The 19,313-nt window shown below is 42.3% G+C and overlaps 3 protein-coding genes across 4 annotated transcripts; 1 reads left to right on the top strand and 2 right to left on the bottom strand.

The window, feature by feature from the left end:
* Nucleotides 1–503: 503 nt before the first annotated feature.
* On the bottom strand, nucleotides 504–7,503 carry fan1 (FANCD2 and FANCI associated nuclease 1). Its single transcript, XM_065957116.1, has 13 exons — nucleotides 5,970–7,503; nucleotides 5,745–5,885; nucleotides 3,939–4,140; nucleotides 3,622–3,855; nucleotides 3,394–3,525; nucleotides 3,194–3,302; nucleotides 2,955–3,074; nucleotides 2,675–2,839; nucleotides 2,422–2,584; nucleotides 2,234–2,337; nucleotides 1,944–2,138; nucleotides 1,676–1,804; nucleotides 504–1,558 (listed from the first exon to the last, which is right to left on the bottom strand). The coding sequence occupies exons 1-13, from the start codon at nucleotides 7,117–7,119 to the stop codon at nucleotides 1,421–1,423; spliced, it is 2,982 nt and encodes a 993-aa protein (XP_065813188.1). The 5' UTR covers nucleotides 7,120–7,503; the 3' UTR covers nucleotides 504–1,420.
* Nucleotides 7,504–7,809: 306 nt separating this feature from the next.
* On the top strand, nucleotides 7,810–16,212 carry apba2a (amyloid beta (A4) precursor protein-binding, family A, member 2a). 2 transcript variants are annotated; one of them, XM_020658282.2, is made up of 12 exons: nucleotides 7,810–7,958; nucleotides 9,855–11,100; nucleotides 11,319–11,426; nucleotides 11,677–11,713; nucleotides 11,793–11,938; nucleotides 12,511–12,597; nucleotides 12,702–12,887; nucleotides 13,012–13,191; nucleotides 13,308–13,520; nucleotides 13,712–13,831; nucleotides 13,987–14,127; nucleotides 15,430–16,212. In XM_020658282.2, the coding sequence occupies exons 1-12, from the start codon at nucleotides 7,816–7,818 to the stop codon at nucleotides 15,499–15,501; spliced, it is 2,679 nt and encodes an 892-aa protein (XP_020513938.1). In that variant the 5' UTR covers nucleotides 7,810–7,815; the 3' UTR covers nucleotides 15,502–16,212. The 2 variants fall into 2 exon arrangements, with proteins under 2 accessions (XP_020513938.1, XP_020513929.1); XM_020658273.2 differs by having other exon boundaries at nucleotides 11,674–11,713.
* A 142-nt stretch (nucleotides 16,213–16,354) lies between these two features.
* On the bottom strand, nucleotides 16,355–18,827 carry duox2 (dual oxidase 2). The gene is made up of 7 exons (XM_020658719.3): nucleotides 18,389–18,827; nucleotides 18,147–18,204; nucleotides 17,919–18,053; nucleotides 17,545–17,752; nucleotides 17,230–17,444; nucleotides 16,939–17,126; nucleotides 16,355–16,604 (listed from the first exon to the last, which is right to left on the bottom strand). Exons 1-7 carry the CDS (start codon nucleotides 18,533–18,535, stop codon nucleotides 16,593–16,595), a joined length of 963 nt encoding a protein of 320 aa, XP_020514375.3. The 5' UTR covers nucleotides 18,536–18,827; the 3' UTR covers nucleotides 16,355–16,592.
* Between the last annotated feature and the right edge of the window lie 486 nt (nucleotides 18,828–19,313).

The following is a 19,313-nucleotide window of genomic DNA, read 5'->3' as shown; positions in this document are numbered from 1 at the left end:
CGTGACGTCAGACGCTTCACAGCTCGGGCAACCCTCGCCCCCCCCCCCCCCCCCCCCTCGCTCTCCCCTCCTCCTCCTCCTCTCTCTCCCTCCCTGCATCCCACGGTAAAGGCCTGCATACGTTACAGCACGCCCCATACACGTCAACAACCAATACTGGGCGTTATATTTACAGTCTATGGATGTAATGCAATCTGTTTTTTCCCTCAATTTAACGCTCACTCAAAAACAAAATCTAGAAATTGTACCAAACACCCAAAATTACAAAAATCACAGCGTTTGTCCTGTGGTTATGTGACTTCTGTCACGTCACATGATGCCCGAATTGTATTTAAACGCCTGTATTTTTTTCATCGTCTATTATTTCCCAAAGAAGACTCAGCTAAGTATAAACATGTAGACACATCCATCCCTGGCAAATAAAGGATTTATATACTGCATCACAGAGCCTCAGATTTTCAGTGCAGACTGCCAATTTTTCACCTTGACCTTTGTTTGCAAAATAACCTGGACAGTTTTTGTTTTATTATTTTAAATTCTATTTTCAGTCTGAAATCTACCAAGCAAAATACAGGATCAAAAATATTCTTGCAACTTTTTATATCAAGACAGTTCATTAAATGATCTCTTCAATGTCAATACATTACATTGGACCGGTCTGCAAATATGGACATTCTCCGCAGGGAAAGGGCAGAGCTGTCCGTACTTGTGAAGGCTGGGTCTTTGAACATCTGCAAAAAATTGCCATAAATGTTTACCTATAGTCTATGGTGGCAAGTGTCCTCTTCTACGCCGAGGTGTGCTGGGGAGGAAGCAGAAAGAAGAGGGATGCAGCACGGCTAGACAGACTGGTGAGGATAACTGTCTCTGTGGTGTGCACAGAGCTGATATTTGTTATGGTAGTAGAGTATTGCATATTTATAGGCCAACTACTACAGTAATTACCTGCAGGAAAAAAAAAAAAAACTTGTGGAGTTGTCATTTGATTCATAAGCAGCCAACCGATTGTGAGTTTCTGTTGCTTGGCAACCTACGATCAAGAGAACATAGTGTTCCAAAGGAAAACACCCTCAGTTTGGTATGGATGTTAGATCCATTTTCTATACGTATCATCTCTGATGATGTGTAAGCGAGCTATTTCTGATCCTAGGAGTTCTACTCTTCATCATGATGCACCTCTTCAAGCTGAAAGCAGAGGTTTAAACCCCTTGCAACGGCCGAAAGTCATGCAGAAATCAATCTGTGATGTGTGAAAAATTGAATTTTTGAGATAGAATCAAGCTCTTTTCCAGGTGAATAGAACAAGAAAAAAGCCTTTTGGATTTTTTTTTTCAGAGTCTTAATCTGCAGATGTTTTCATATTGACTGCACTTTTATGAACTGTGGCAAAATCGTATCAGTCCTTTATTTCAGTGTCTGTTTATTCCAGACGAGCTCCTCTGGCTCCAGTAGCCTCGACATGACAAACTTCCACATCAGCCCCGAGTTTCTGCAGCTCATCCAGCCAGATCTGCTGCTTCTGGGACAGTCTGTCACTGGGCCCCTTCACCTCCACCAACTACAACCAGAAGAAAATTCATCTCATGATGCACAGTGCAGTGTCATTCATGTAGCGATTATTAAAATAACCACCAAAGGAAAGCATTCAATTACAAAGGCAGGATTTAAATCTCACCTTGTAGGTGTTGTTTGTAGTGTTCCACACCACTAGATCAGGCAAACCTCCACGACAGTGTCTGTAGTCTTTTGACATTCGTGCTATTACCCCGCCTAAGAAGGCTCCTCTCAGGCATGAAACAAGGGACTGCAAATAAAAGTGTCAAAGTGGTTATGTTATCCCGTTTTAGGAGCTTTTAAAGCATGCAAAGAAGATCCTAGTTATATATATGAGGTTACAAGTATCCCTCACCACTGATTGCATATGTAAGAGGGACAGAAAATACCTGTGCCTGTTGAAGGGATGAGAAACGCTCCCAGTTGACCAAAGAGCACACTTTACCCTCCTGGGAGGTCCAGGCATCCTCCAACATGTCGTGCAGAGTCTCAGGAGCTGCCTCACTAATTAACTGCACACGAGAATCAATCGCTTCTTTTCTGTTCTCATAAAAACAGTCAGTGTAAAGATCCAGTGGACATGACTGTGAGAAGAAAAGGAGGAGGAGCTCAACATGGTAGAACTGCACATATCGTCTATGAATATCACACGTTGAAGGTGAAGTAAAGCTTTCTTTACCTGGTATGGGTTTTTGAAAACATCAGGAATACCATCCATAAAAATGACGTCCCACATTAGAAGGGCAAACAATGTCGAGAAAGTCGAGCCCTCTCCATGGATTCCTATTCAATTTGCAATAATAAAACAATATTAAGGTAATAAAAGGACATTCAAATATTCTTTATAGGTATAGACAATTCGACTACCTTGATCAAAGCCTTGTTGACGGTAATGTGCTAAAGACAGTTCTTCCACAGAGCATATAACAGTAGCATCAGCACTTTCTTCCCCTTCTCCATCTGCTGGTAAAAGAAACCTAGATTTCCCCATTCCTCCCTCATGAGGAAACAGCTGTCCCCGGATAGTAACCTGCAGGAAACAAAAACAAACTTTCATTCATAAAAACATCCTATTTTTTTTTTTCCCGTACACAATTTAGACATAGTGTACTAAGCTCACATGTTTGACATCTTGGACATGAATAGTGGGCAGGTCTTTTAGTCGCAGGCGATGTTTCTTAAAGCTAGCAGACTCTTTCATCCTGACAGCTCTCTGATGAAGAGAGAGTTTATGTCCAGTTCGCACCAGGGGGTCCGACAGGCCATCTCTGATCGCACATATAGCCTAGAAGTGACAGAACAGACAACTGTCATGGAAAGAAAAACAGCTTTTACTGAGCACCGTGTCGCACACAGAGACAACAGAGTGGACTTAAAAGTCGAACAACACCACAGCTCACTTGCTCAGGTTGTTTCAGGTGCTGGTGAAGGTTTAGCGCCAGTCTGTCCCACCATCGTCCTCGACTATCAGGACAGTAAACGGACTGCATCAGTAAAGACCGCAACTCCTCCACTGCTTCCTTTTATAAGAAAAAGACCCACAACATAGTCGATCTTTTTTTTTCTTCATGCCATACATTTTTCACATTTATAAATACTTGAATTTGTGTGAAAGAATGAGCGCATTAGGTCAAAACACCTCATAGCGACGGAGCCTCTGCAGGATCTCCACCCCTCTCGATAAGATACGAGTGTAAGCCCATCCTGTTGTGAAGCTGCGCAGGAACACAGGCAGCTCCTCCTGGTGCCTAGCCAACACAATAATGTCAATATCACATCACATCCAGGAACTATTTATCTCTGTTTAAACAAAGAAGCAAATTCATAGATCTATGTCACCTGAGGTCATGGTTCTCCCTCAGCTCCTGCCAGTGACTTTTGGCAGCAGTGTAAAGCTCCATGGCCTCTTCCCACTGACCTCCCTGCATAGCCGAGACGATCTCAAGCAGGGCTCGCATAGAAGCTTCATATCTAGTGTGATGAATGGAAGCACGGAATTCATTGCTGGCTGCCCGGCATAGGTTCAAACACAATAAACCTGAAGGAAGTCTTGTGTCTGAGCCTCACCTGATCAGATCGTCTCTGTCCAGAAACACCTTGGCTTGACGATGCACTTTGTATTCTGGGAAAGCCAGACGTCCTGAATTAACCAGCAGGATGGTGAAGAGCTGGCTCTGCCCACCAGCCGCCATCTCCTCTTCATCCATGGTGTCAGACAGAGAGAAAAGCAGGAGGATGCGAGAGAAGACAGCCCGAGGACCCCGACACAGACGCACACAAGAACCAGCCAGCTTCCTCGCCCTTCCAGGGTAAAAAGAACAGGGTTGAGGTCAACACTGCAGCGCTATTACTGTGAAAGAACACAAAATATGAGATCAGCTCACCTTTTCAGCATGACAGCATTAATACTGTTCTGCGCAGGGTTCAGAGAGAAGAGGGACTTTTGCCGGCTGAGACGTAGAAGTCCATCCACTAGCTGCTGTTTCTGAGTCCCAGGGTTTCCCAGGTGAAAAGTCTTAGCCAGGGATTTGAGTTCAGGAGCAGGCAGGAGATCTAGAGCCTCCCCCAAGTCCTGTAGGTCACTCTCTTTGATTTACACAGGCAGCACAGGAAAGAAAACCAGAAAGCTACATGTCAGAGGGGATGATGTGTTGAAGAGGAGTATGCCAGCAGAGTACTTTATTTATATTGCACTTAAAAACCCACAAAGAACGTCACAATAAAAAAACCTCAGACAAAAAAAGATATACATGGCAAAATGATTGTGTTATTGTTATTATAAAAATAGGAGCAAAAAGTGACGAGGTGAGATCAGTCAACACAGAGATTCAAGAGGTCACCAGGAGATACAATAAAATTTGTTTTGTTAGTTCAATTCAAACTTTCAAAATTCAAATTCAAGTCCATTTAATGTCAAAGCAGTGAAGGATTTTGTGCAGCCTTTCCCGGTATACATTAAGTACTACTCTTCAGATAACACTTTTTCTATTCCCTATCTTTTCCTCAGTCTCAATATCTAAGCTGCGTTTGTGCAACAAATGTTAAGAGAAGAAGAGCAAGTTTTTAGTTCAATAATAATTCATGAATTGTCTTTATTCTTGAAAATACAACAAAACCCATTAACTATAAAGTCACCGCTTAGGTTGTCAACATGTTCGATACATGGATACTTTAAAAAAAAAACTTCAGATCATCAGACATATTTTAACCAAAATGCTAGTGTTTTATTCATCTTTTATTGAGTCCATCTTGACTTTTGGGATGATCAGCTGGTTTGCTAACCTCAGCATCACGAACAAAAACAGGCTGGGGAATATTGTTAAACTTTGCCGAAAGATAGTTGGCTTTCACTTGAATGATCTTGGCCATATTTTTCAAGCTAGAGACACTCAGAAGGCAAAGGCCGTCTTGGAAGACCCTCAGCACCCCCTGCATGCAGAGTTTAGAATTCTGTCGACAGGGCGGAGGTTCACTTGTGTTAGAAGGTGCCAAATCCAACAGATACCTGAGGTCGTTTGTCCCTTCAGCTGTTGGGTTTTTAAATAAGCTGTAGACATGGTTGCCTATACACTTTACTATGCACTGTTGGTTTTTAAGATAAGATAAGATAATTCTTTATTTATCCCACAATGGGGAAATTTACAGTGTTACAGCAGCAAAGAGCAAAGATTGCAGACAAAAAGTGAACACAGTACAATTTAAATTAAAAAAAAAAAAATAATAATAATAATAAAGAATGTACAAAAAAAATAGATACTTAAAAAAAAAAAAAAAAAAAAAAAAAATCTCACTCACATCCATCATGATGATTTCCATGGTAGTTGTTTTATATGTATGTATTTATGTCATATTGCTGTTTTCTGATGGATGCATTGCCTGTATGGACCTCTGTTGCAAACCAAATTGCCACTTGGGGACAATAAAGATTTTCCAAATCCAAATCCAAAAATCCACAGGGCCAAAGAAAGAGAGATGTTGAAAACATATTTTGGCAATTCAGACAGTGTGCAGAAGTTTGCCTGATTATCAAATACTGGGTAACTAGGACTTGCATTTGGTTGCCGAGGTATCAAAACATAAAACATTATTGTTTGGTTTCTACAAAATCCTCAAAATCTGGGATTGTGACTTAAAGAAAGAATGTCAATAATCAAAGAGATTTGGCTAACCCTCTAAAAGATGAATTTTACCTGACTGTAGAAAACCAGCTCGAACCAGCTCCTGAGTGACAGGTCCCAGATCGCTGCATATCTCTTCATAATCCAGTTTATTTACCAGAAGCCACTTCAGTTTCCTCTGAAAGAGCCTCACGTACAGCTTCTGGCCCATGACTTTGAGAGGAGAAGCACACGTGAGCGATGAGGCCTGACTTAAGATTTATTCACAATGACAGTTCAGACACAAACTGAACGTACCTGATAGCTTCTCAAATCCATGCACGACTGACAAATCACTCTCATCAAATAGTGCCCTGTCGTCCTCGTTCTCCAGGACAGCCTCGAGCACGGTGCAGAAGTTACGCAGGTAGTAAGGAAGCCGTGAGGGATGAGACACCTCGACAGCCTGCTCACTATTAGTGTTCACAGCACCAGACTCTGCTGGTGAATCACTTTTCATCAGTGCAGCACTTTCCTGACGTCTTTCGTCTGAATTTAGAGGGGGCACACGAGCAGCAGTAGTCAGAGGCGAGTCTGTATTAATAACATCTTCTGTTTCATGGGCGTGATCTTTCTCTGCCTCTCTGCTGCTCCCTTCACATTTTGCTTTCTTTCTAGAGACAGACGCTCGGCCAGTGGAGGTTTTTCTCTTTGCAAGTTCAGAGGTAGAGTAATGCAGCTCCAGTTTTCTGACCGATTTAGATTCTTTGAGATCAGGATCGTGTCCTCTCTCTGCACATGATAGATCACCCACAGCTGTAGGAGCTTCTGAGCCGGTTGCTGTCAGGTCAATGACGGTCACGCAGTCTCCTTTGTTTTCTGAACTCTGAATCTGATTCTCTTTCTGCGAGCTGCCGAGCGCCTCAGAGGAACACATCTCCTCCTCTCCTCCGCCCTCTGCCTTTGACTTCTCAAGCACCTTTTGACATTTCTTTGACAACTTGGCGGCAAGACTCCCGAGGTCAAGCGTCCTGACCACACGTTTACTGCCCAGCTCCCGAGGTGCCCGCTGACAGTTATTCTTTTTAAAATAAGGGCTGGTGTCGGTCCCTTCCACCACTTCTTCCTTGCTTGGATCCACCTCTGGGGACTTTGGGGGGTTCCTTCTGGGTGACAGCTGAGATCTTGGCACAACACTATTACCTGCTGAGGCTGCACTGCTGTCCCCTCTCTCAAAGTTCTGACATTGTAAATCAATGTGCTCATTGATCTTGAATCTTGGTACTAAGTGGCCGCACAGGGGGCAGGCCAGCCGAGGTGGAGGATGGCTGCAGAAAAACGAGGTGATTGGAGATGTGGCAGCAGCAGCAGCAGCAGCAGCACTGCCAGCTTTGACACTGCCTTTCTTCTTACTCTTGGACAATGACAGCCTCGTCTTGCGTGTGTCTTTGGGGTTCCTCTCGGTCATGATCGCGGCAGAATGGTTTTCGAGGAAAATGTGGCTTTTACTTTTGCTGCATGCTCATAAAAGGAGATCCATCGGCGTTGACAGTGCTGCAAAATATCACATAACTTTAAACGCTGTCGCTGACTTAGAAAAGTAAAACGCGTGACTTGCTTTTTTCTTTCTTTTTTTGCAAAAGTAAGACAAAACGACAGACGGACATGAATAAAAACGAGAATGACGCTTCAAAAAACAGAAGCTTAACAAACCGGGTGGCTCATTTTGCATCAGAAGGAGCAGCACGACAACAATCCCGCTTCCCAGGCCAAACCAGCAGAGCGAAGAATGTTCACAAGACCAGAGCAATCGATCTCAACTCCATCGATGTTCTCAAATCAAAGCCTACTAATCTATTCAGGCACTGTTATAAAAATGAAAAATACTTTCCTGCATGCATCATATCCATATGTATACATGCATATTTTCATAAAGAGGTAATGTTTGTGCAATTAAAGTCCATATGCATAATCTATTTTGCATTCTGAATGACACCCTGGTAAACTGTTATTTATTTATTTAATGAATAAGCGTTCAGATTGCAAACTCCTGTGATATAGACAAGTTATTTCTGCATATATTTGACACTGTTTTCATTACAAATCTCCCTGAGTTATTTGTTGGGGGGGGGGGGGGGGGGGGGGGGGGGGGAGCAGTGAGCACATGATTGGGGGTGTATTTCCTACACAGGTTCCTGGGCTGCTGTGCGGCTTTTATTCAAAAAATCACCATTCCGGAGAACAATCTGATCTGATCAACACAACATCAGCATTTCACAAGGAGGGCTGCAGACAATGCCGATGTTGGTAAGTACCACACAAAATAATCCGAGAACATATGCACAACAAGGTTTTAGAGATGCTCAAAGGCCTCTCGGCTCTCTGATATCAGGGCTGGGGACAATGCTGGGTGTCTGCTACAACATCAGCAGCACGTAAGCTGGATGTCAGCATGGTGCAGTCTCTATGCTTCACATCAAGGTCGATGTAAATTGCAGCAGCAGGATGATATTGTTCCCAGATCGGGAAACAAAACGGTGTTTGTGAAGGGATCAGCCCCGTAACTGCGGTGCTATGTGCGCAGGAAACCCATATTTCCGATTATCTTATCGATATTTATCCGGACGGGAATGCGGCGTCCACTTGTAGGAAAACCAGAGCAACCACAATAACCACTCCTGCGGCAAAAGTTAATCGTAATGGGTTTATTAAATACTTCCATTAACACGCCAAGGGCAGGGCAAAATACAGAGCCTCCATTGAAGCCTATTATGAGTCTTATTGTTTTTAATTAGCAGTTCAGCACCATGGAGAGGTCAGGATTAGGTCCGCGTGTTATTGGAGGTGATCTGTGGGGATTAGTTTATTTTCTCTTAATACCATAATCTCAGTCGCATTATCAACACTTGGGATTTATTGTGTTTATGGCGTGCACCATCAATCATCCCCCAAATGGTTGCGCCCAAACAGCTCAAACGAACTGTTTTTTTTTTTTTTTTTCCCAGATTAGCCACAGGCTGAGATGGTTCATGTTTAGATGAAAGTGATGACATGTTTGGACTGGGCGTGAACCATTGTTCAATGTGATATCTAGAATGCATCAAGTACTGGATACAACCTTCAACAAGCAGAGAACACGTGTATCACATTTCAGATTGTTTTTTTTCTTCTTCTTCTGTAGGATAATTTCATGTTGCGTATGAAAATTGATTTTAAACACAGAACCCTAAACATTTTTATTGATTTTGAGAACGCTTTGAATTCATGTTGGTGGCAATACAGTTGTGTAGGATTGCAATTTTCTGTTACTTACTTTATTACCACAGTCAATATACCAAGTATTTAGTGGTCAGGTCTATTCCTGAACAGAAAACGTTTTAAAATGCACATCATATTAGCCTCAAAAAGTGTTCTTCTTAATTTGACACGTTTAAAATGATAAGCCTACCAAAAAGGGGAAGCAATCTGTTAATCTTTAAATTGTTTGATCCTGCTGGATTTAGCTTTTCGCCCCTCTTACATTTACTAAAAGAGTCAGAAAAGAGAGGGCAGAATTCAAATTCAATTTGTTTTTCACCAACTTTATTTACACGCATAATGGGCTGTGGCATTATCAGTTCATTTGCAGAATAGAGGATGAGGTGCCCTGCCTTTGTCTAAGGCAAAGATCCATTAAGAGATGCCATTTAGCTGCTTTTCCACATTAGTCTCCTCACGCTACAAAAGTCATGGATGATAAATCGGGCACTCACACCCATGACATGAATGTTTCAGGGATGTATGGGATTTTATGTGAGGGTATGTTTGAAGTAGAAAAGCAAAGACTGTTTTTTTCATCAGAAAATATCAAATGCTACTGGTCTGACTCAACTCAGACTGATTGTCTCTTCTGCAAGACATACAAAATTAGAGCAGACCCAACAAACCAAAATAACTGACAACAAACAATTGGTCAGAGAACAAAAGGTCTCACATGACACATTTGGGGGTTAGTCCTTGAAAAGGCTCTTACTATGATATAATAGGGGATTTCAGTCCAAACTTTTGTGTAATTGTTGAAACAGATCTTTCTGGGTGTGTTATTTATTGTTATTTAAAAAGGTTATTTATTCGGGTAGTATGTGAAAAAGCATCAGCATTGTTCAGTGAATATACTACACGCATCTCAGATATGTAATTTACTTCATCTGTTAATATCCACAGGGTTGAGGGCAGTGGGCTTACAGGGCCAGTAATGGCTCATGGACAAAGGCCAGCAACCATCTCCAAAACATTGGCCCCCAGCCCTCCACTGTGCCCCAGTCCAGAACTCATTAAACTGAGCCAAGAGGAGCAGCAAGATCTGGTGAGGAAAGCGTCCGAACAACCACCGTGCACCTTGGAGGATGATAACAATGAGCAGCTGACTCTTTCTGTCTCTGAAAACCAGTGTTACATGAGCTGTGACCCAAGTCCTGAGGACATGGAGGACACCTGCTCTGAGTACGACAATGTGGGCTCTGATGTGGAGCAGGACTACGATGAGGTGCTGCATTTGAACAGGGAGGGTGTAGTGGACATGAGGTACTACAAACAGTACTCCCATGAGGGTGGTGGCTTTATGAAGCATGCATTAGGTGATGACATCAATGAGAACAGCAGTGGACAGTTCACCCAAAGGCCTCGTCACGGCACAGAGGTTTGTGAGGGATCACATGCAGACACTAAAAGTCACAAGACGGCCCATCGCTTCAGGTCAACTTGTGCTCCTGCTGCTGGCGATGAAGTAGGTACAGAGGTGGGAAAAGGCCAGGAGAACAGGTTCTTCTTCAGTGATGGGGATGAGATAGAGGTGGTGCTGGATGGAGCCAAGTTTATTGAGGATTTAGAGGAGCCTGAGGAGAGTGTACAAAGGCCGACTATCGTTTATCAGGACAATGAGAATGAGAAAATTAAAAAGGGAATTGATGAAAGGGAAAGAGAGGAAGATACTCGAGTCAGAAGAAACCAGCATATCCAAGGAGCAGGCAAGAAGTGTGAGCCCCCTCAAGTGGGCGCAAAGGAGAAAGAAAAGCAAGGGAAAGGACGAGGGAGAAGGGGAACAGGAGAAGACGTGGAGTATGTTGTCTCTGGCAACAAAGGAGGCCCCACAAACAGTGCTGAACAGCGTCCAAAGACTTTGTCAAAGGACAGCAAAAAACCTGCTGTGCGCTCTAAAGCTCGGTCCAGTTCAAGTAAGCAGCATCCTCCTTCACCTCCTCGTCAGTCCAGTGCTCAGTCCCCTACAGACACCAAGAAGGCCCCGTCTCGTAGAGAGCCTCCTCCTGTTTCCAGACCATGTCCTCCATCTTCTAACAGCCAGGATAGCGACACCGGTGTTACCAAACCATCCCCGGCACCTCTTCACACACCAGAGCAACAGAGGGAGCCTCTTGAGGAGAAGCAGAGACGGCCAGAGAAACCTAAGCAGGTAACAAACAGGGCAGGTCTTTGTCACACTCTCATCCCTTGTGGCGTGTGATTGTTAAGGTGTCTTCACAATCCTCCAGTCCCACAGTGAAATCAGTTTCAGATAGTCCTTATCGCCTGTTCCCCACAGGGTTCTCATCTTCACTGGACAACAAGAAGCATTAAAAACCTTCTTTTTTTTTCAAAGACCACATTAAAGCAGATGTTTGCATACAACAGGTTGAGAAGCCAGTGACCCCTGCTGTGACACCTGAGGAGGTACCAGAGCACCAACAAAGGCCTCAGTGTCCGGAGCTCGTCCCTGCAGAGGAGAGCAACACACCCATGGTGAAGAATTATTACACAGCGGCAGGTTTAAGCCCAAAGATCTGTTTAGATTGTAACACCTTTTGCTAAGTTTTTACTGCTTCTATATTCAAACTTACTGTCTTTAATTTGTAAAAAGAAATCTTTGTTTTTCAACCACTGTATAAAGGCAACAATACTAGAACATATCAACTTTGACAATATAGTTGAAATAGCATCTCAGGTAAAGCTTTAAGTCTAACTAACCAACATTCAAACTTATTTTAAGAAGACCCAGGAGGCGGCTGCTTTCCCCAGCTTTGAGGATGGTAATTATTCTTACAGTTTCTTACAATGCATAGTTTTCCTTCTTTATTGCAGGACAATAACATTTTCATCCCCGTTCAGTGCCAGGTCCCTGTGAGCCAGAGGATCTTATTGATGGGATCATCTTTGCTGCGAACTACCTTGGCTGCACTCAGGTGTTGTCAGATAAAAACCCATCGAAGTCTGTCCGCATGTCCCAGGCCCACGAAGCTGTCAGTCATATCAAGGTAATCTACATTTTTTTTTTTTAAACTGCAAATCGAGACAAAGAGGTTACTGTTCACTTATAAACCGCTTTCAAATAGATTTGGCAAACAGATTGGCCCAGTGTCCAGGAGAAATGTATATTCAAATTTGATCGTGATCTGGGATTTTTGCCATTAGACTGGTTTCATTTTAATTTTCAGCCATCAAATTAACTGAGACAAAGACTTGAATCTAATCTTAAGGGTGGATTTGCAGGTTTAAGGATGAAAATTGATGTCTCTGTGTTTAACAGAAGCTACTTTATCAGCAGTCTTATGCTCCCATAAGACTGCCCTTAGTGCCCTTAGCTTTGGATTTCAACAAACTGATTGGATTTTTAAGTAGGCCTGTGTATCTGTTTTGCCAGAGTTTATGCAGGGTTAAGTATAAGCAGCAGAATCATTTCTGACCACATGGTGGAGCTGTTGTATACCTAACTAGTTCTCCAGCCCATGTCAGTGTTTTTATAATGAGGTGACATTTTGCATTGTGTGATTAAAGTATGGGAATATGAAATGTCTGATAAAACTATATATTTTTGTTTATTTGAAAGAGTCAAGATGAGGACTCTCAGATGATGACAGAGGTGGACCTGTTTATCTCGACGAAAGCTGTCAAAGTGCTGAATGCGGATACACAGGTTAGAGCTTTCTTTTAATTTAGCCTCATCTCTGTGTTAAACGTGTTTGTGAATCTATTTCAGGCATATTGAGTTCGGACTTACATTTTTTCGTCTCCACTTAGGAGACAATGATGGACAGCGCCCTGCGGACCATCTCCTACATCGCTGACATTGGCAGTATTGTGGTTCTGATGGCACGTAGGCGCATGTCTCAGGCGTCATCAGAGGATTTCTCAGAATCTGCCGACTCTTCCAGTGAAGGGAATAATCAGTACAGGATGATCTGCTACGTCTTTGAGTCTGAGGATGTAAGTGACAGTTAAACAGTTTGTACATTAAAACCATCCAAATTTCCTCTCGCCTCATTGCTGCTGTCGGCTGGGAAAGCCTTTCTTGCTGAGTTGTTTCCCTCAATTTCTCCCCTTCCCACAGGCGCAGCTCATCGCACAGTCCATCGGTCAGGCTTTTAGCGTGGCCTACAGAGAGTTCTTGCGTGCCAATGGCATCAACCCGACCGACCTGAGCCAGAAACAATACAGTGACATCATCAACTCCCAGGAGATGTACCACGATGACCTGGTCCATTTCTCAAACTCAGACAACTGTAAAGAGGTGCGACAAATTGTATTCTTCAGCAGGTGAACTGTGGATAATGATTGATGGATTTCATGAAACATAAATGGCTGCACCAGAAACTTAAATGTGCTTTTTTTTTTTCTGCGTTCCAGCTGTATGTGGAGAAGCAGAAAGGAGAGATTCTTGGCGTGGTGATCGTGGAGTCCGGTTGGGGCTCCATTCTGCCCACAGTGATCCTGGCCAGTATGCTAAACAGCGGCCCTGCAGCTCGCTCTGGGAAACTCAGTGTTGGGGACCAGATTATGTCCATCAATGACACCAGCCTGGTGGGACTGCCACTCGCCACCTGTCAGGGCATCATTAAGGTGTGTTTGGTCTAACAGTGGAGCTTTTTGAAAAAATAAACCTTTGTCACTACTTAGTAAAAAGAACCACCTTTTAGCAGGATAAATTACAGTTTGATTTTGGTCTTTTCTTAGAAAATATCACTAGATTTACTGTTCTCTGTACTGTCATTTCAACATGTTTATTGTCTTGTTTTTTTTACGACTTCCAGGGTCTGAAGAATCAGGTGAAGGTAAAGCTGAGTATTGTGAGCTGCCCTCCTGTAACGACCGTCCTCATCAAGAGACCTGACCTCAAGTTCCAGCTTGGCTTCAGTGTTCAGAATGGCATTGTGAGTAAGCACATAAAGCATGACATCAAACTTTAGGTTGAGGCTCAAAATGAATGGTTGGTGACTTCTGAAGAGCACTGTTGTTTTAACTACTGAGAGCTCCTCTACAGTACATCCTATGCTGCTTCAAACAAGGTCTCTTCTCTCATCCTTAGATCTGCAGTCTGATGCGAGGGGGCATCGCTGAGCGAGGCGGTGTTCGTGTTGGACACAGAATCATTGAAATAAATGGTCAGAGTGTTGTTGCCATGGCACATGAGAAGATTGTTCAAACCCTGTCTGTCTCAGTGGGTGAGGTAAGAAGTCCTGTGGTCACAAGATGGCAATTTTCACTGATTACTGCACCACACAGATCACTATACCATACATGCCTTTCAAAGATATACTGCATCAGTTTGAGATTGTTTCCAGGAACAGAAAAGTACTAAAACATGAATCAATTTATTCATAAATCAATGAAGGACTTTGGTAAAAAGGGCACAGTCATGTTCTCCAGATACACTTTTTAAGATGTTGGTTGAAATTGTCTTTAGGTCCTGACAGACATTAATAATTCATGTCCTCTGAAAAAGGAACGAAGAAAATCAGTCATCTGTAGCAGTTGTAAGCCTGTAAAAACTTCGACCAATGTCTGCCACGAGGTGCCAATCTGATGAACCAATCACACGCCTCTCTGTCTCACTGCTCGTTCTCTACCCCATGCATGCACGAGCCCACACTCAAAGCATGAGCTGAGGTCCGCTTCTGGAACATTGGCGCTTGTGCATGTAAGTGAAAGGCGTGGCTTTAGAGGGAGCACAGAGGGGAGGGGGTAAGTGCAGACGGAGCACTGAGGGAATGCTACTTTCAAAATCATTCTAGTTTTTTTTAAATGACCAACACTGATCACTCTAATCTGCACCAAAATAAAACAAGCGTTTTTTAAAGAAAGGTTTGACACGTGAGCAATAGGCTTATTCGCTTCCTTGCTGAGCGTTAGGTGAGAAGGTCAGTACCACTCTCCTGTTTTGTCTGTTAAATATGCATCTACTAGAAGCAGCTGGTTAGCGTAGCATAAGAATAAAAACAGCTTGCCTGGCTCTGAACTAAGTTAATGAAATCTGAATATCAGCACCACTGAAGATTATGAATTAAAAAACATGTTAAGTTGATTTTTGTAGTCATTAAACTGAAGGAGAGTGTTTATAGTGGACAATTTGTTTGCAAGGAGAAAGGACTTTGTCGCTTTATAACCGCATGGAAACTGACAATTAAAGAAGTTACTCTGTCCCTAAAAAAAGTGTGAATCACATAACCCCCAAATAAAGAACGCAATGTGTTATATAAGATACATGCATTTTTCTTGCTCTGCTTCTTCTCACCCATTTCAGCTGCAGTAAACATACTCTGTGTTTGTATTTGTGAGTTATCTCAGTTTCTGAGGATGGAGCTCCAAAAAAAAAAGCTTCTTATTTGACAGTATTTCATACATGGTCTCTTCTGCCTGTCAGGTTTGCACATAAGGGTGTATATTAAGCCAGGATTAATGTCACGAGATCAAGTTCTCCTCAGCTGACAGTATAATGATCCCCTCTGCTCTCTCATCTCTGCGCCCCCAGATCAACATGAAGACGATGCCTGCTGTGATGTTCAGACTGCTGACAGGACAGGAGACGCCTATCTACATCTAGAGACCCTGCATGGATCAGCCCACTGTAGTCCTGCATGTCTGGCTGTGTGGAGGCAATGGACAGATGATGAGACAGGTGGCTCCAGTGGGAACCAGGAGAATTTATTTTTCTATCATTTTATTTTTTGGGCCTCTTGTTGCAGTGCTGTAAAGAACACCCAGTTCTCATTTTCAGGTTTGATCTTGAATTACATTGTCATAATGGCCTTACAATGTGAATACTCCGTCTGTAGTACTGTACTTGAGTGTCTGCTGTTGAAGAAAAGTAGCTTTAAGGTCATGATTATTTTCTTATGAAGAGATAAATTAGTACATTTATTTTTTATTTAGTCATTTTATAATGTGTATGGGCTTAAAAATGTATCTACTGTAAATACTTTGGATTACTCAAGGACTTGGTTGGAAAGGCCATATTACTCCTAAAGTATATGCATGTTATTCTGAAGAATTACTGACCAGGGATGAATCATCAATCTGACATGATAATCTATTACTGTAAGTATTAAAAGAAGCTAATAATGTGCTTTACAAAGCACTAAATTATGTGTATTATGGTGATGCTGAAGGCCAAAGACACACCTACTTTTCAAAGACATGCAGTATGGGGGATCACTACCTTTACTGGGACGTACAGTACAAGAATGTATCAAAATATACATTACTGAATGAATGTAATGTTATACCACAGTAACAATACAATCTCACAGCTGAATCATTGTCATCTGTTTTTTTTTTAATTTCAGGAGTTACAGCAAAAAATAGTAGCAACCAACCCCCGACATGTAAAGTCTGTATGTTTGGATTTGAGGTGAATCAAAGACGAGTTGAACAGTGAGATTTAATCCAGTGTACATACGAAAAGTATGGATCCCATACAAGTTGATATATTGTACTTACAACTACTGCTCTGTGACAGTGAACTTTAAAAATACTATTTACCTTAAATAATTTACAACACAAAACATTTACAAGGTCACATGCATATTTAAAAGTGGTGTGAAATTAAGACACTCCATCCGTGAACATTCAGGATAAAAAAAAAAAATCTTCAAGTAATGGCGGGAAAACTTCCCCTGAGAAAACTGAATGGCTTCATAAATTGTCCTGAAACACAGAAACAAAATAATCAGTCACTGTGCCACAGAGATGGAAATAACTTTCTTTACAACAGATTTTCATTTATTCAGGTATATGAAGAGATTGTGTGGTGCAGCAGGACAACATAGGAGTGATTCATTTAACTTTACTTATGCATCCATTATTAATACTGCATTGTACCCATTACCATTTTTCACATGTTAAAAAGTAGAACATTCAATGTATTTTAAAACAATAAATGTATCACAAATTTAGGTTTCCAACAATGTCATGAAAGAAAAATGAAAAAGTCACCGCTCGTGAATGCTAATGCATCGACCCCTCAGTTTCACCGACTTACCTTTGTCTTTGCCGTCAGTGTTGAGCTTGTCACTCTATCGAGGAACGCTGCGTTCAGGTACCCCTCCCCATACGAAACATCTTCATCTTCATAACTGTCGACGCCCACACTGAAAGCCTCTTTCATCTTCTCCGGCATCACAAAGTTAAGTATCACCACGAGAATCCCGATGATGGTGCACAGCAAACCTGAAAACAATGTTTCCGTCACTACAGATCGCCGTCGTTCAGCAAGCTTTGTGCGCCAGGTTGAAATAAAACATGAAGTTAAAAAGCAGCTTTTTCTCTTTACCTGTAGCCAGGGCCAGCCAGAATGAATGGCTATATTCGGTTTTAAAGGAGTCGGTTCCTATGGAGAAAACACACTGGGGCACGGAACTGATGTTGGAGAATGAGGCCATCGAGAAGAAAATGAAGGCAGCAGTAGCCATCATCATGTATCCGGCGTACAGAATGACCGGCATGGAGAATAGAATATTGGCGAGCAACCAGCTGCAAAACGCAGTCCTGTAAAAGTGTGCATCCTTTTTGAGCGTTGTTTTTTTTCAATCTTCACAAACAGCCTTTTATAGAAATGTGTTTATAAACTGCAGGTTTGTTTTGTTACCAGAGGGTTGCAGAGGCGTATCTTCCTGAAAATCTGTACTGTAAGATGAGTCTACACGGGCTGCCCAGAGTGAATTTCTCAGCAATGTACAGGATGGGGCTGGGGAGACCTTTCTCCAGAGCTTCCTCATAATCTTCTTCGATAGTGTCATGCCACCTGAACATCTCATTGTAGTCAATAGTCTCATTCAACTGTACAATAGGATTCCCTGAGAGAAAAAAAAAAGAAAGAAAAGCAAATCAATGCAGAAAAAAGACGCATGAAAATGGTTTCAGACTCTTGAGCAAACATCCTAATCAACATCTAAGTTGTTGAAACATTCAAGCATCAGTGTAAGAGTGCATGGCACAAGAGCAGCTGCAACTGTGACTCACCCTTCAGTGTGACATTAATGCCGTACAGTCCAACATGTAAGCCAATCTCGGCGTTAACCACAGCATTGCTGAAAGACTTATAAGTGGCATTAGTGGTCATTTTGGCCTCGGCCCAGTTGCACGTGAAGTTAAGTGCTGCAGTACAAAGGAAATAAATGATTAATCAGGAAGAAGGAAAAGGAAAACCAATAGTTGAATCAGCAACGATGATTGGAGTACAAAACTCACCGACTATCACCACACCTATGAAAAGGCTGATAATGATTCTAAACGTCCAGAAAAGTCTCTGACAGGAAGAGAAAGAGCAGATTTAATTTAGGTACATCTCGTTAAAAATGTCAAGACAAAACAAATGTATGCAATTAGTAATACAATATCTCGCACTTTCAATAACCATTAAACAAGCAGGCAAGGAGGCTACAATCATGTGCTTGCAGTGAGCAATAGTTTATTTGAAAGTTTGAACTCACCGACTTCCCTCTTATCCCCGGCAGTATGAGAAGTAGACTAAGTGCTAACACGAGGAAGACCAGGATAACAGTGAGCAAGTGGCTGCTGAAGATAAAGGAGGACCTTTGTAGAGGGTAGAATGGGTAAATGTCAACGTAGAAAGTCATCTTAGCTCCGGATCTTATGCACGCAGCTGAGACTAGACGGTGTGACAGAGAAGACAGTGTTAGTCGCCGGGTTCTCAATTTCCTCCAGATGCAGAGATAGCAGCTCGTGTTCTTTACACCTGATAAGAGATGGGAACAGTAAACGCAACAATTTCTTACATACTTAATACCATAAAATGTCCCTCGGTTTGATGTATTTGTAATGCGAAGGGAAGAAAATGCAAATGCAAAGCTTCATGCAGAAAGGTTTACATTAATATACTCCAAAGTAGGATCCTCCAAACAATGTGGTAATGTGCTGACGAGTTAAATGCATTGGATTCATTTGGAAGTAATAACAATAAATCCATCAATGAAATAGAGAGAAGTTTTTTTAAAAATCCAAAAGATCTTACCCACACAGTTGTGAGACAAAGACTGAAGAACACCTGCCTGAAGAGTGAACGCTGAGGGAACACTCACTTCTTTTATAGCAGCAGCAGCAGCAGCAGCAGCCCCCCTTGAGGTCACCGAGGAAGGAGGATGTATTAGAATGAATGCTGTGGAAGAAGTAGGTGTGATCCACTGTAGATAATGACCATTCGCATTTGGGCAACCCAGGTCACATGCACTTTGGGACACGCCGTGCAACACAGGCTGGCTTTAGTATTGCCCCATCCCTCACCTGCACAGGTGTTCTCTTGCAACATTTCAGCCTGTACAGTTGGTAAGACTCAACTGTTTCATCTTCTGTTCTAAAACGTAGAGCAACAAGGAAACGGGACACTTTCCTACGCTG

Source organism: Labrus bergylta, chromosome 7 (assembly GCF_963930695.1).
Source record: "Labrus bergylta chromosome 7, fLabBer1.1, whole genome shotgun sequence".
NCBI lineage: Eukaryota > Metazoa > Chordata > Actinopteri > Labriformes > Labridae > Labrus > Labrus bergylta.
Note: the sequence above shows the minus strand (reverse complement) of the source record. Positions and strands in the feature narration are given on the sequence as shown.

Bases quoted from the DNA above. Each gene is read 5' to 3' on its own strand.
- duox2 (XM_020658719.3), bottom strand. From the start codon at position 18,535: ATGACTTTCTACGTTGACATTTACCCATTCTACCCTCTACAAAGGTCC. The intron at 18,054-18,146 runs GTGAGTTTTGTA...TTTGTACTGCAG, and splicing joins CATAGGTGTGGTGATAGTCG to CACTTAACTTCACGTGCAAC. The intron at 17,127-17,229 runs GTAAAGAGAAAA...CATTGTTTTCAG, and splicing joins CTGGCTGGCCCTGGCTACAG to GTTTGCTGTGCACCATCATC.
- apba2a (XM_020658273.2), top strand. From the start codon at position 7,816: ATGATTGGGGGTGTATTTCCTACACAGGTTCCTGGGCTGCTGTGCGGC. The intron at 11,427-11,673 runs GTGAAGAATTAT...ACTTATTTTAAG, and splicing joins AGGAGAGCAACACACCCATG to AAGACCCAGGAGGCGGCTGC. The intron at 12,888-13,011 runs GTAAGTGACAGT...CCCTTCCCACAG, and splicing joins ACGTCTTTGAGTCTGAGGAT to GCGCAGCTCATCGCACAGTC.
- fan1 (XM_065957116.1), bottom strand. From the start codon at position 7,119: ATGACCGAGAGGAACCCCAAAGACACACGCAAGACGAGGCTGTCATTG. The intron at 4,141-5,744 runs GTAAAATTCATC...TGTAAATCAAAG, and splicing joins AGCTGGTTTTCTACAGTCAG to AGAGTGACCTACAGGACTTG. The intron at 2,840-2,954 runs GTGAGCTGTGGT...TGTCACTTCTAG, and splicing joins ACCTGAAACAACCTGAGCAA to GCTATATGTGCGATCAGAGA.